Source organism: Mytilus californianus, unplaced genomic scaffold, assembly GCF_021869535.1.
Source record: "Mytilus californianus isolate M0D057914Y unplaced genomic scaffold, xbMytCali1.0.p SCAF_6, whole genome shotgun sequence".
Classification (NCBI taxonomy): Eukaryota; Metazoa; Mollusca; class Bivalvia; order Mytilida; family Mytilidae; genus Mytilus; species Mytilus californianus.
This window is the reverse complement of record NW_026262712.1, coordinates 57780737-57796312: the sequence shown is the minus strand read 5'-3', so window position 1 is coordinate 57796312 and position 15576 is coordinate 57780737. Positions and strand designations below refer to the sequence as shown.

The 15576-nt window shown below is 31.7% G+C and overlaps 1 protein-coding gene across 1 annotated transcript; it reads right to left on the bottom strand.

The window, feature by feature from the left end:
* Positions 1–1394: 1394 nt before the first annotated feature.
* On the bottom strand, positions 1395–15318 carry LOC127704865 (thyroid transcription factor 1-associated protein 26-like). The gene is made up of 4 exons (XM_052209093.1): positions 15147–15318; positions 8805–8955; positions 3628–3715; positions 1395–1581 (listed from the first exon to the last, which is right to left on the bottom strand). The coding sequence occupies exons 1-4, from the start codon at positions 15226–15228 to the stop codon at positions 1411–1413; spliced, it is 492 nt and encodes a 163-aa protein (XP_052065053.1). The 5' UTR covers positions 15229–15318; the 3' UTR covers positions 1395–1410.
* Between the last annotated feature and the right edge of the window lie 258 nt (positions 15319–15576).

The following is a 15576-nucleotide window of genomic DNA, read 5'->3' as shown; positions in this document are numbered from 1 at the left end:
ATACTGAAAACCCGAGAACTGCTTAGCAACTAAGGAATGCATCTGTAAACTGAATACCAGATTACTACAGTATTCCGAACCTAAGATGTTTGACGCAAAAAGTTCTCTTAAACTGGCATGATCAAGATTGAGTGCCTAATCATTTTACTGATAACATATTTAGTGGAGGAGTTTTTCAAAACAACATTCCTATGGAAACTCGTTTATTGGTCGATTGTTTGTTCCTATGAGGCATGTCATACAAGTACTTTTCAGGAAGAGTGAAAAGATGCTGGCATTATCCTTTAACTTCATGTTCTGCTATAAAAAGTATGACCTATCGTTGAATAATTTTAGTTTGATATCTATTTCAAGGTCATCTATCCCATTGAACAAACCCAAAATGGTTATCTTGTTGACATGCTTTCACAAGTCAGGGTGTCCCTAAAGTAGATGGTTAAGGATACTGTCAGACTGCTTATGACGTCTCCATGGTGACTCTATGGTGTTTGCTTTGCAAATATTGCTTTGATTCAAAATGATTTCTTTGTGATTTTGAAATTCAAGCAAATAACAGTCACAGTACAAATTTTACTGCACCAGATCTGCATTTTGACAATAGAAGTCTCTTCAGTGATCCTCGCGGCCAAAATATTTGAAACATTGTGTAGCTAATAAAACTAAAAAAAGACAAGGAATCAGAGCTATGCAAAAGGGAGATACAGTCATGATTTATTCCTTTATAAGAAATAGTTATTAACAGGGTTGTAATCTAAAAAAAAGTTCAATGCCCCAAACATGTTCATGTGACTGTCCTAAGTCAGGAACCTCTTTATTTAATTTTTTTTTTTTGTTATTTTGAAATGCTTTTTTTTATAATTGGAGAAATTTATGATACACATTTGATAGTAGATACTATATATATACTATAAGTTATATTTATCCACAACTTTTTTTTATGCTCAACATATTGCATTGGCACCTGCATTTATAAAGGTAATAAAAGCTTGCAACAATTCTATTAATTAAATCTTTAGTAGTACACACTTTATTTTGTCGACTACATGCACACATTCAGAGCAATAAAATGTTTGTAGTAGCTGCTGAAACCAAAAATGTAATTTGTCTTTTAATTAGCTAACAACCAAATTACATCTGAAGAAAATAGGCATCTAAATGGGAGGCAGAATATACCAAAATCACATTCAAACTCGTAAGTCGAATCAAACTGAGGATGTACGATTGCCTATATTTGCTTACATCCATTTCATTTGAATTTTGGTGGATAGTTGTCTCATTGGCATTCATACCACATACAAAGGGATGTTTTCAGATCTTACACGGTGTGACAATCAAATCTAACTGGGTCAAAGGGATAGGTTTGATTTTAATCTAATTGAGGTAATAATACAGAATTATTATATATTTTTATTATGTCTGATCAATTCCAGACTGAATTTTATGTAGAAGTATTTCTATCCGATTCTTCATCACAGGCTGTCCTTTGTAAGTCTTTTTACACAACTTTTTGTACTGTTTAGATTTCTTATCTTTATAGTTGGTTAACGCAGATTCAATTTCTCTTTTCTGCTTTAAAACTTCCTGAAAAGTTAAAAGTAAAATAAATATAATATTTTTTCACTGATAGATTTTACAAGGGTCACCACAGAAAAATTATCAAGGGTGGAGCTTGTTAATTTCAAATTTTTACAAACATCATAATTTTAAACATTTTGCAGTACTCATAAATACTTGTGTACAAAATTGTATGTATATGAATTTAATGACAATAATTGCCTTTCAAAATTTTACTGATTAAGAATTGTTTTCCAGACTGAGTGATCTCAAAATATGTGTATTATTTATGAACTGTTATTTTCTCTGTAGCTATGTACTAGTTTATGAAAATAAAATCATTCATTAATTCAATCATTCAAAATGTTAGATTGATGCTGAGACTACCAAGAGTGGAGATGAAAATCCAAGGGTTGTGCTCAAAATTCTAGGGGAGGGGGGTTGAGGAGCACCGCTCTAAAATAGCCTGTTGTGATCCCTGATTTATCACTATTTATAATACTATTTATTGCATGCATGAACAAGAATATTGTCAATAGGACACCATGCCCAGCATGCACTATCATTTTCCTTTTTCAGCAAACCTTGAGGGTCCCAAAAAAAAAGGAGTCAAAACAATAATTTGGCAAACAATTATAAAAGCACACATCAGTATTAAGTTTCAAGTTGATGTGATCATAATTTCACAAAAAACCTCCTTTCAAAAAAAAAACTTTTACCTGATGTGGGACGGCCAGACAATATGAATAACAGACCGATAGACAGACATAAAAATGGATAACAGATTGATGCAGATAACACAACGCCCCTCTTATATCGTGGGTGAGGCAAAGTTCTTCTTGTAACAGAAGAACATATTCAGGATTAATTTAATGAAAACAAGGATATTTTTCATGGATGGATTAATGTTAAATGTCCAGTGGCAGATATTACATGCATATCAAAACATGTTCATGTCATACAACCCTTGCTTTGTACTTTATTGACATGCTGAGCATGATTTGTAATGTTCTATTTCAAAAAGAGAGGCAAAAGATACCAAAGGGACATTCAAACTCATAAATTGAAAATAAACTGACAACGCCATGGCTAAAAAAGAAAAAGACCAAAAGACAAACAATACTACACAAAACACAACATAGTAAACAAAGTTATCATTCCACAGGAAAATATGTCACCCAACTCAGACACATTATTCCGACTCTGAGCCGGCTAGTCTTTCCTCTTACTCCACTCTTAATTATGACAATTAGTCTTTGAATAAAATATATTTAATTGGCCTTTTTCATACAGTTACTGAGAACCTGACCTGGCCTTTTTCATAGTTGCTGAGAACCTGACCTACTTGCAAAATCTTAAATGTTGACAAACGTAACCTTAACAATCAATAAAAAAATCATGAAAATAAGCTACTGTGGATTCATTTATTTTTGTGGGTACTAATTTTCATGGATTGAGGAAAACTTGCATTTTCGTGGATATTTAATTTCGTGGTTTTGCATAAGTCTGCATACATTCCTATAAAAAATTAGTAATTCGTTAAACATTTAACTTTGTGGTTCCCCTTTGACCACGAAAGGCAGGAATATTGGTATCCAACGAATAATAAAGAATCAATAGTATGTCAGGAGCCTGTAATTCAGTGGATGTTTGTTTGTTGCTGTAAATCATATTTGTATTTCGTTCATTGTTTTTTCATAAATCAGGCCGTTAGTTTTCTCGTTTGAATTGTTTTACATTTGTCATTTCGGGGCCTTTTATAGCTGACTATGCAGAATGGGTTTTGCTCATTGTTGAAGGCCGTATGATGACCTATAGTTGTTAACTTCTATGACATTTGGTCTCTGATGGAGAGTTGTCTAGTTGGCATTATACTACATTTTCTTATTTCTATAACATTAGAAAGACGTCATGTACACCTTAAAGTGACTATTTAAATCCAAAATAGACATTTTACTTGTAGTTACTTTCTTCATCCATGAATTACATGTATCTGTCTGCTGTTCCTTTTATAACTAGGTTTTCTGTTTAAATATAAATAAAAACAGTGTTCGATCAAAATATTAATCTTACTTTTTTCTTCTTTTCTTTTTCCATTTTTTTCTTATTGAACTGTTTCTGTGACTTGCTGTAAGTGTTTGAGCTACTATCCTCTATTTTTCTGAAAATATGTCATAAACATAATAGTTTGTAAAATTGAAAATAACCTTGTCAACTACAGTACTGTGGATTAATTTATTTTCATGGGTACCAATTTTCGTGAATCTAGTAAAATCTGTATTTTTGTAGATATTTGGAAATTTTCAATACACCTTATCGCTATTCCCGCTTGAAGAGAAAATCTGTCCCGCTTGAACTTTTGATGTCATACAACAATCACTTTTCCATTGTGGCGTCAGATATTTTCTATTATGACGTCAAAATTTTACGGGAACTTTTGTGATGTCCAGTAATCAGTCAGGGGACTTACTTAAATGAGTGATTTTCTAAATCACTGATTCAAGTAACATTATGTCCATAAAGGTTGGAAGTAAGAGTTGTCTTTCTTTAATAATCACCTATTTAAGTAGAACAAATTAATCACTAGACTAAGTGATTCAAATTTATAGTAGCTTTAAATATAGAATACTAATGATCCAGGGACTAATTATGTTGCTAAAATTATCAGAACCAACATCTGTGTTGATAGGATGACCGGGTCATGTCAGGTGATGACCTTGTACTAAATCTAGGATAATGACATAAAAATCACTTGTTTAAGTATCATACCTCAATTTCCTTCCAAAAAATCACTTCTTTAAGTATCATTATTTTAATAACCCCCACTAATTTCAACACCCCCTAACAGTGAAATTTTGATCGCGAACAGTAGAATTTTATTACATAATCTATAAGATGAAACCTTGAATTTTACAGGAAAAATACTCCCACTGCTGGGAAAAATCTGTTTAGAAAGTATCAGTTCATTATGTAAAGCCATTTGTATAGCATTTTTTCAACTAAAATAGAATTTGCAGGTAAATGATTGCATCAAAGGCATAAACCTTGCTTAAAAGAAGCAAAAAGTTCATTTTTTTCAATTTTACTAATGAAAAGATATTATCTAAACCTATGTGTTTAAAATTTTGGTAAAACTACAAAATCACAATTTGTGACAAAACTTCGAATTTGCTACTTAAATAAGTGATTTAAAAATCACTTATTTCAATAAGTCCCCTGACTGGTAATGGCGGACAAATAACTATAAGGTGTATATTCTGCATACATAACAAACTGAATTTCGTTGAACATCTGAATTCGAGCTTCACCTCTACCCACGAAAATTAGTATCCCACGAATAATAATGTATCCACAGTAACCTAATTAATGCAATAGAAAGGATCAAAATGTACATGTAGTTTATAAATGTATCTATTGCTATCATATGAGCTACATCGGATAGAAATCGACCTTATGCAAGTGTACCTATGAATATGTACATGTATAAGACTTTGATTGATTTTGGAACATTCAAATAAGAAATAAATGATGAACTTCTTGTTTTGTCAGTCAAGGGTATAAGTCTATAGGGTGATCAGAGAAAATATCATACATGTGTTATTACAGATACTTTCATGAGTTGTCTACTCTTTATTCCTTTAATTTTCTTAATCTGTAGTAACATATGTTTGTTATTTGTTAAATATTAATCATAAATATTTTAATTTTTATATACAATGTATTAGTGTGCACTTGGGAATTCTTGAAACTTTGCGCAGTAACTTAATACATAGCCTTGATAACTAATTTTCCAATTAAATTAATACATTTTTTATCAACCATTGTAAATCAATGAGACAAGGCTTTTAAGCTTAAGGGATAACTTAGCTGTAATAACAAGGCTTACTTATTACAGGCGTGTAACTTATTATATGAGACAGTTGGGAATTACTTGGAAGCTTGTGCAGAACCTCATTACATGCTCTGATCATTATTTCTTACAATAAATTAAAATACATTGTGATTAAGCATGATATATGTCTGAACAAAGGCTTTGAAGTGATGTAGAGAAGCTGTAATAACACCCTTTAGTTATTACAGGCATGTTTTTTTCTGTAATAACCTAGGTGTACTATGCATGATTGGCAAACTATGAACTGTTATATCTTTCTATAGTTTAGTATACATAAAGACAATAATAATATCAATAGAACATTTTAACAAAACAAAGGATGTATATTGCCCCTTTGAAACATGTAACATACATATGTTTTCACAGTTTTTGGATTTTTTAGTCCACAATAACAAATGTATTTTATTTTTCTCTTATAACCCTATAGAGTTCTACCATTGACTATTTGTAGGGTTCTTATAGCAACCCAATTTTCAAACAGTTACAAAGGAGTAGGTCCAGTAAGACCCCTTTTTGGCCCAAAAATATAGCAGTTTTACAAAATTGTTAAAATGTAAACTTTAAGTTATTTATTGGTAAGAAGAATGCTTCTGCTACATAAATATGAGCTGTTTTTGACAATACAATGCACATATATCGGGTACTAGCATCCTTTAGTCAGACTAAATTACTGAAATCTTCACAATTTTAGCATTTTAGTTAAATTTTAGACGGTTTCCGTCTAAAATGAAAGTGGCCGCATTTTTGTTCATTCTTAATATTGAAATTTAAGTTGTATTTGATGATAATACATAACATATATAAAGGTTGAGGATGAACACGGATGCGGCCACTTTCATTTTTGACAAAAACCATCTGAAAAGTGACATTTTTGGCATATTTGATATATTTTTCATATTTAAGCTTGAATTGGAGCGTTTTTAATGACTAAATCAGTTAAAATCTTTCACATAAATAATAGAATCAATTGAAATAGACACTTTAGTGTTCAAAAAGTGTCCAAAATCCTTCGTCATATGAACCTGAAATTTGAGGCCAAATCGGCCCTTACCGGACCTACTCCTTTGCATAGAGATTTTTTTAACCCGAAATAGGATAACAGATGTATTGATATTCATTTGCATCAGGTTGATTTCTTTCCAACACAGCTCACATGTTAGCATGATTGCTGATACCTCCAATATAAAAAGATGAAAATTGACACACCAATGTATATATCAAACATACACTGCCACATGTGCTTGTCTCAAACAATCAGGAACCTCATCAGTGGTTGTCTTACTGTGGATTCATTATTATTCTTGGAAACCAATTGTCATGGATACAGGTGAACCACTAATTCAAGGTGGTACCCAACACCTTGACTAATATTAATTTGGCTCCTTTAATTTTCATAAAATTTTGACAAAATGTTTACTTTGACCCTTTGACAAAAATATAAAAATTTCAAAAAATTTGAACCAACCACTTTATCAGAAAAATTTCGTTGGTTATATAGCAGTTTGACAAACACTAATTTTGATCATTAAGAAGCTTAATATTTCCTTAACAATACAACGTAATTAAAACGTTTAGCTGATTTTTACAGAGTTATCTCCCTGTAGTGTTAGGTACCACCTTAAATGTTCAACAAAGTACAAATTTTCTATAGGCTTGTATGTAGACTGTTGTAAAACAACGAAATCAAATATCACTAAAAACACAATTTTTCTTTAATCCACGAAATTGGAACCCTCAAAAAATAAATGAATCCACAGTATGTCATGTGGTAATGAAAAGATAAGCAACAATTAATCAATCATATGTTTACTTTATATGTTATTGGAGAATAAGTGATCTCAGTCATAAAACTTTATTTAGTACTCAGAGAACAAAATGTGTGGTTGAATTCTGAGTCTGACTACAATAATTGGTCTTAAATTTTATGACCACAAGGTGTTGATGACAGATCATTGAAACTTTATTAAGATGAGATGATTTAGAGCTTGACTTATTGTATAGATACATTTGTAACTGTCTATTGTTGAACAATATTTGAATTCATGGTTGAAGAATGTTTGTTTACCTTTTTGAGATTTTTTTTGTCATTAGGTTGCTGTCTCATTGGTATTCTCTACCTCCCTTTTTATTTAATATTTTCATTTTGTAAATAGTGTTTTTATTATCACAAAAATTCATCAGTTTAAGGATAAATTAACTCAGTTAGTGTTTAATCTCACATTTTCTTGATGCATTCAACTCCAATCTTAATTGACTAGAATTGTCAAATTTCCAGCCTAAAATCATCGTTCTCTCTGGGTACTATGGCTTCCTGCACCAATGTAAACTGACCACCAATAAAAAGCCAATAGTGCTGAAAGTGGTGTTAAACACCAGTCAATCAATCATGATTTTGTGTCAAGATTATCTCACAATATTCAGACTTGAATGTAAGGTACATGATTCATGTATTTTTCATGTGGAATGATCTTTTAAGTCACGCCTTTTTTTTATTGTATACAAATGGATTTAGTACAACATGTACTATAAACTAACTTATCATACATGTACATGTCAAAGTGAGCAATTTGTTTATGCCAGTAGAAAAATATTGCGAATATTGCAAAGTCAGCAAGAAGGGGAAATATGTGAAAAAAAGTATCCATCAAAATAAGTTGGTAAACAATAAACTGTGAATTCATTATTATTCGTTGGATACCAATTTTTGTGGATTTAGTGGGTAAAGGTAAACCATAAATTTTAATTTAAACATACAGACCGTTGGTTTTTCCGTTTGAATGGTTTTACACTAGTAATTTTTTGGGTCCCTTTATAGCTTGCTGTTCGGAGTGAGCCAATGCTCCGTGTTGAATGCCGTACCTTTAATGGTTTACTTTTATAAATTGTAACTTGGATGGAGAGTTGTCTCATTGGCACTCATACCACATCTTCCTATATCTATAAACTTGAAAGATTTGTCAACCAAAACAAAAAAAAGAAAAAAAGACATGATTGCAAATCTTTCAACCCATAATCCCAGACATGAAGAAGTTTTCAATGTAATTTGTCAAAATTCAGAGATATAAAAACAAGACAAGATAAGTTTTGAATTGATATGATATCTTTAAAAGTAAAAGACAATGACAAATCTTTGAAATTTTTTTGACAAATGCAACATTTGAAACTTTGTCTTTTGAAATTTCTGTGAAAAGATGCCAACATTTAAATTTTGCTACGTTTTAACTGAGTCCAGTTACAGTATTTTACATGCAGCTTATGTGGTTCTTCCACAAAAATATTTGTATGGATAGTTAAGAAAAGAACTTCATGAACTTGTTGAAGTAATGCCCCTGACTAGCATTTCTTTTGTGATCCTTACTTTTCTATTCCCATCTTTTCCTCTGTCATATCTGTGTCCTCAAAACTTGTGTGTGGTAAGGTCGTCTTTTCTCTTTTCTTCTTTTCTTTTCTCAGCATCTTCAGATATTCATATTGTACTTTCTTTTTTCTTTTATCGGCAAAACCCTGTCCTAAAAAATACATCTGAAATTTTAATGTTATGCATATATTTTGTCTTGCATCTTATCATTAACTATAAAGGGAATCATCATCATGATTAACCCCATGTGTTCAATAAATTTTTGGAGAAGATGTTACTAAGTTGTAAAACTTGTGTCTGATCCATTTGTCATTTTTAACAACAAAATATGTTAAAACTAACCCATGTGACAGCATCTTTAAAATTAAAACAAAGTGACATCTGATTAGTTTCATACAATTATGATACCTTATCAAATATAAATTCATGTAAATTTATTTGATTTTAAAATCTAAATCTAAATCTAACCATATATACAAAATGTAAAATGATTATGAAGCCTTAAATTGTTTTCTGTTTTTAAAAGCGACTCATCCCTACCACACAGAACATAATAAGTGGTCTCCAATTATCATGTATCATGTGTATGTAATACTAATTATTGTCTGTTTGACTTATAATATTTGCAGAAAAGAATTCCTAAAATTCTATTTTTTCAAATCACCTTTTTTTCTTGATATTTGTTAAATATATGATCATGATGATAGATACAACCTTTGACTATTGATCTCATAATTTTTGGTCTGTAATTAAAAAATTTCCCAATACCTCTCAATGTTATTTTTTAAAGTGTTAAATACTTGATGGCGTAAGTATAAATAGGTTAGCGGCCTTCCAATCAAAACGACAAATACTTTATTCACTGTTGACAAGCGGATGATGGTAACTGAAGTTACCACGATCCCAATATGGTGGAGGGGAATCCCCGTAAGATCTTTACCTCTTAATTTCTTTGTTTTTACATCAATGTGGCTAACATTACTCAGCCGTCGTTTGGTTATTAACATTTGCAATGAGTCTGTAAAATATTAACCTTAAACAGCTGTCCGTTACTGAGAAAATTGAACACAATAAAAATGCGATGATGATGGTAACTCCAAGATGGGATGGTGGTAACTGTCGATCAAAATAGTTAGGAGATGATGGTAACTTTTATATTACACATGGTTTCTTTTCAAATATACAGTGTTTAACATCACTTTACATGAAATGAAACACAATAACCCATCTTAACTGAAACCACTGTATTGGAGTAAAGACCAATACTAGCGCAAGAGACAAAAATGTGTCGGGGAAACAAATTAAAATGTTTTGTAAAATGAAACTGTCTTTAATGCAACAATTTCACAAACAGTGTTACAGTAATACCAACTAAAAAACTATATATGTTTCAACAAAGAATCAAATAATTAAAATGAAAATTCAAAAGGGTAAGCCTTAAACAGATCTATATGCAATTCCTGTTTCTTGTCAAAAATGAATAGATAGATATAGGAGTTTTATAAAAAAAAACATTTTACTTTGAGGAAATGAAGGCAAAATCAAAAGATAAAACATATTTCAAGAAATGCTAGGCATAAGAGAATGCCTTCTTAGGGCATCACAATATGGGGTGGGGACTTTTTTCAGGACTCCGAGATTAGGCGGTTTTAAGCTCGGAATTTCAGAATTGTTCCTTTGGGATACGGGAATTCCTATTTCAAATTTCAGGATGTCGGGATTAAAATTTCTTTAAATTCGGGGCCTCTGGATTTCAAGCTTTTAAGCTTTGGATTTCGGGATCAGACCCTCTCCTCCCCTCCTCAATATAGTAGGTTTGGGAAACAGAAACAGGAAATAAACATATAATTGTGTTCAGCTTTAAAGTGAAACCAGAGAGGAATCTCTGGAAAACATTTCATACCATTCAAACTTGTCGGACACACATCCTTTAAATCGCATCATATCAATTACAACTGTTAGGTATATATGTCAGTTAAATTCGCAAATTCCTGAAACAAAATGTAAGCCCCCAATCATTCCATATTTTTCATTTTCTAAGTTCATTGCCGGAAAGGTATTGTTTTCCCTATTGATATCTCAAAATCATATCCCCACACATCCACATTTATCAAAGCATATAGTGAATAGAAGGAATCGTTTACACATTTTATGTTTTACATAGGTAAAACAGAAATTCTAGATGTTCTGTAATGAATATATTAAAAGCAATTATCAATTTTAAGGACTTTAATGGTGCAAATAAATAATTTTAAGATGAGTGTAGACGCAGTGTACAATATAAAAAAAAATTACCACAATCAAGCTTCTTTCACTTTCGTTGGTGACTTCCATAGTATTGTCTTTTCGATAGAATACAAAAATATCAATGGTGGATATATATTATGAAGTTGGTTATATATAAAGATCCAGAACGATACTCAGTGGCGGATCCAAAAAGGGGGTGCCGGGGATTGACACCCCCCCTTTTTATTGGAAAATTTGTCTTTTTCATGTGACAAATTGACAAAAAATGTTAAATAAGGTACTACCACCCCCCTTTTTTTGAGAAACCCTGGCTAGCACACCCCTCTTTTTTCATAGTGTCTGGATCCGCCCCTGATACCGATACGTAGTACTCAACTATGGGTCATAATATAGGACGAAATATGTACATGTAATGTAAATTAATTTAAGGGTGAGGGGCCCATATATCACTGCTTAAACTGTACTTAGTTTGTCGTTTTATACAACCTTATGGCAAGTTACCACCATCCCAGAAATCAGTTACCACGATCTTTCAAAAATGACATGAACAGTTACCATCATCAATGTAACTTTTTCACTCTCTATTTTCTAAGTAACGGACAACTGTTTAAGATTAATATTTTACAGACTCTTTGCAAATGTTAATAACCAAACGACGGTTGAGTAATATTAGCCACATTTATTTAAAAACAAAGAAATTAAGAGGGAAAGATCTTACGGGGATTCCCCTCAGCCATATTGGGATCGTGGTAACTTCAGTTACCATCATCCGCTTGTCAACAGTGTTTATTGGCACAAACACAATTACAATAATTGGCAATATTTCAGTACATTATCATTTTTTTTCAGTTGCCAGAACATTTTTAGATAAAAGGGTATTTACAGACTTCAAAATATGTTCAATAAATTCAAAACAAGAAAATGAGACTTTTAACACAATGGTCATGATGGTAGTCTGTCAAGCAAATAGGTTAATGTGTGTATTTGCAATGTGACCACTGGACTCATCAAAGATTTCGTTGTAACATGTTTTTTTTCTTCCATGCCATGGACTGCCATGTCTACCATGTCTACAGTAATAAGAGTGGTATTTGTAATGTGTTAAACTGATCAAATAACATGAGAAAAGATATCAGAATATTATTTCATATCTTATAGTTGTATATGTTAACATTTATTTTATTAAGTCATCATTTGATTCCCTCTTGCACTTTAAATCATTTGCTACATGTTTATACATTGACATCAAATCATAACCAATTCTAGATTTGTACAATGTGTCATTTCTCAACAGGTTGAAAGTCAGAATTTCTGCCTTTCAACCCGTTAATTTAATAGGTCGGAAACACAAGACGTCTGTTTTTGTCAACATAAGGTGACATTGATCTTCTGAACTCAAATAAAAAAAAATTTTAAGATAGAAATATATTCCAGATACAATTATTTTATGCACAAGTATACTAATGACCCCTATAATATCAGGCATGTCTATGTTCATGACGTTCAACCAGATAAAAGGGAAATTCTGAGAAATATGTTTGTAGGTCAAAAATACAATACATGGAGCTTATCAGGTACAGCATGCTCATATTACAATCAGGGGTAATACTTTAATAAACAAGTCATTTTTATTTACTTGAAGATGTAAGTAATTTTACACTTGTATAAGTAAATTTGTAAGATTTATACTTTCTTTTCAAGGTTTGAGTTATCTCCCCTTAATTTTCACCCAAAATTTACCTATATAAGTAATTTTATTTTACAACCCCCAAAATTCTCAAGTTTTGTGAGGTAAAATCATGCCTGAAACAATTTTTCTCTGGTTTGCTATTAACTTTTAATTAGAGTTCAACCTTTCATCGAGATCTGACTTTTTCAACAAAGAAATCAATTGCACAATTATGTTAAGTAACTACACAAGGCCTTCCAGAAATTGCCCCCTGGAGGCACGCAAATGAGCAGTATTTTGAAGATAACAGATCTAGTATATACGTATAGACACTTGAGATTTTCATTGTCCATGAAATTATACTTATATGATTAGTAAAGACATCTGCAAAGGACAGACAATTCAGCACTTTGTTAGAGTAAAGTAGTCAAGAGAAATTAAAGAAAAGAAGAAAGTATGACTTTTTACTTGAATAAGTAAAAAAAAAATCTGAATGTCTAAGGGATATAACTATACCATTAAAATAATTTACCTGTACTAGTAAATAAAATTCATTTGCATAAGTATTACCCCTGACTGTATTACCATGATTACAAATAGAGTTTTATAGGTTCGATAAAAAATTAGAAATAACTATGAATGTTCTGATAAACTGCCATCTTTGCTAGCCAAGGGTTACGATCCAGTCCCCTCCTCTCCACCCTTGGCAGATATCGATTAAGCCAACATTTATGATAACCATCTGACCATGATAACAATGTTGCACCATCTCTTCTTCTTCAGTTTCAGAAAACCATCAACCAGTTACTGATGTTTATTTTCCGGCGCATGCCTGGTTAATGTTTCCAAATTTATAATTTATTAAATATTATTAAACGTAGATTAAAAAATTTTTTAGTTTTCCATCTAATAATATTTTTGTTATGTTATACATGTTATATATATTGTTATATTATCAATTTTTAAAATTTTTCTTTGTTTTTAGATTTTTCATTTTTATCTAATTTTTCTAATATTTAATTTTTTATTTTATCTTTTTTTTATTAAGATAAAAACATGATTGCCTGTTTACTTCAGGTATGGATAGGTATCAAGGAGCACATCGTGAGTGAGTGCACCCTTGACATGCTTGAAGGTTTCTGTAGTGGTGTTTTTAGTTATGTCGGAGGATAATTTTTTCCAGTCTTTAATGGTTTGACAAAAGAAAGAAAATTTGTAGCTGTCTTTGTTCCATTGAATTTGTCATTAGGCGTCTTTATTGGTGGATCTTGTATTAGACTGACTCTGCTGTAATAAATTTTGAAATGGAATGGCAATATTTTCATTTATAATTTTGTGGAACATTATTAGCTTTGTTCTTAGTCAGCGTTCTTGTAATGTTTGCCAATTCATGGTGTCTAGCATCTCAGACACACTGCTGGTGTTGTGATGTCTGTTACATGCATACCTTGCTGCTCATCTCTTTACTTTTTCTAATGGTCGTATATATATTTTCATTTGTATAATGTGTCCCATACAGTACAACAGTATTCTAATTTGGGTCTTATAAGTCAGGGACAAAACTTAAAGGGAGCCCAGTCGCCCATGGCTCCTAGATTTTGAGCTGGGCCCCTAAACTTTCAGGTAAATTTCAGTTGAACATACTGTATAGAAACTAATTGTGAAATATCTGGTCTGGGCTCCCAGCTTGAAATTCCCAAGTTTAGTCCCTGTAAGTGTTTGGAATGCTCGTTCTTTAATTTTTTGTGATTGGACTTTAAGATTTCTTCTGATGAAACATAAAAAATTTATTTGCTTTTGCGGCTGTATGTTGGATGTGGGTGTTCCATTTAAGATCTGAAGAAATTATGATACTTAAATATCTACCGGTAAATAAAATTCAAGCCCATTCCAACTTCATCATTCTTGACCAATAGCAGCGTTTAAACTCTCTTCAATGTGGAGGTGTCAAAATGGTTGCACTTAGTGTTTACAAATTTCATGAAGCAGGAACCGAAAATATATGTTGACATTCCATCATTTGCGCAAGAAACATACCCAGGGATTGCTATTAGTTAAGGACTTTAAAATTGTCACTAAATATCGTAGTATGTTTTGGGGGTGAAGACTTGTTGCACAATCAGCATGTGGCAATTGTTTGTTTACATTTTCGACTGTTTACACGTGATCTGATCATCTTAAACATGTTAAAGGCGCTTTTTGATAGGACGCAGCCAATTACAACTGCGACCAATGGAAATCATTACCTCGTGGATCCAAAATTCTATCTTAATCCGCCAAAGGTGGGGAGGAAGGGACTTGATCGTTACCCTTGGCTAGCGTACAGTAGATGCTAAAATGCTATTTTTTAAGCAAGTAACTCACATTCATGTGTTCCATGAGTTCGTGAACAGTTATGTTAACAATAATTATTGATGTTTCTATACCTTCTTTTTTGTTTCCTTTAAATTTTTTGTACTGTTCAGCCTTAAACTGTCGCTTCCCTTCTTTCTTTTTCTGCAAATCCATTCTTTCAATCCTTCAAAATATTTAAATCAGTGTTATTTGGGGAACAACGCATATAACGAATACGACAGTCTCTTTTACCGCAAAAGTAACCTAGACTAGAATTTTAATAAAATTAAAGTCTATCCCGGACATACATTCAAATGTCCGGATAATAATTTCTTTCCTGAAGATAATAAGTAATTATAAACGTGTTTCTAATGACAAAATCTGTATTACATCTTATCAAGTTGATTGTTAATGCATTGTCCTTTTATAAGATTGTTACTTTGAACCTATAGTTGTGATCACGGAAGACATTCAACTCCCTGTCCCGAATCCGACTCTTCGTTTATATTCGATTGAGCTCTT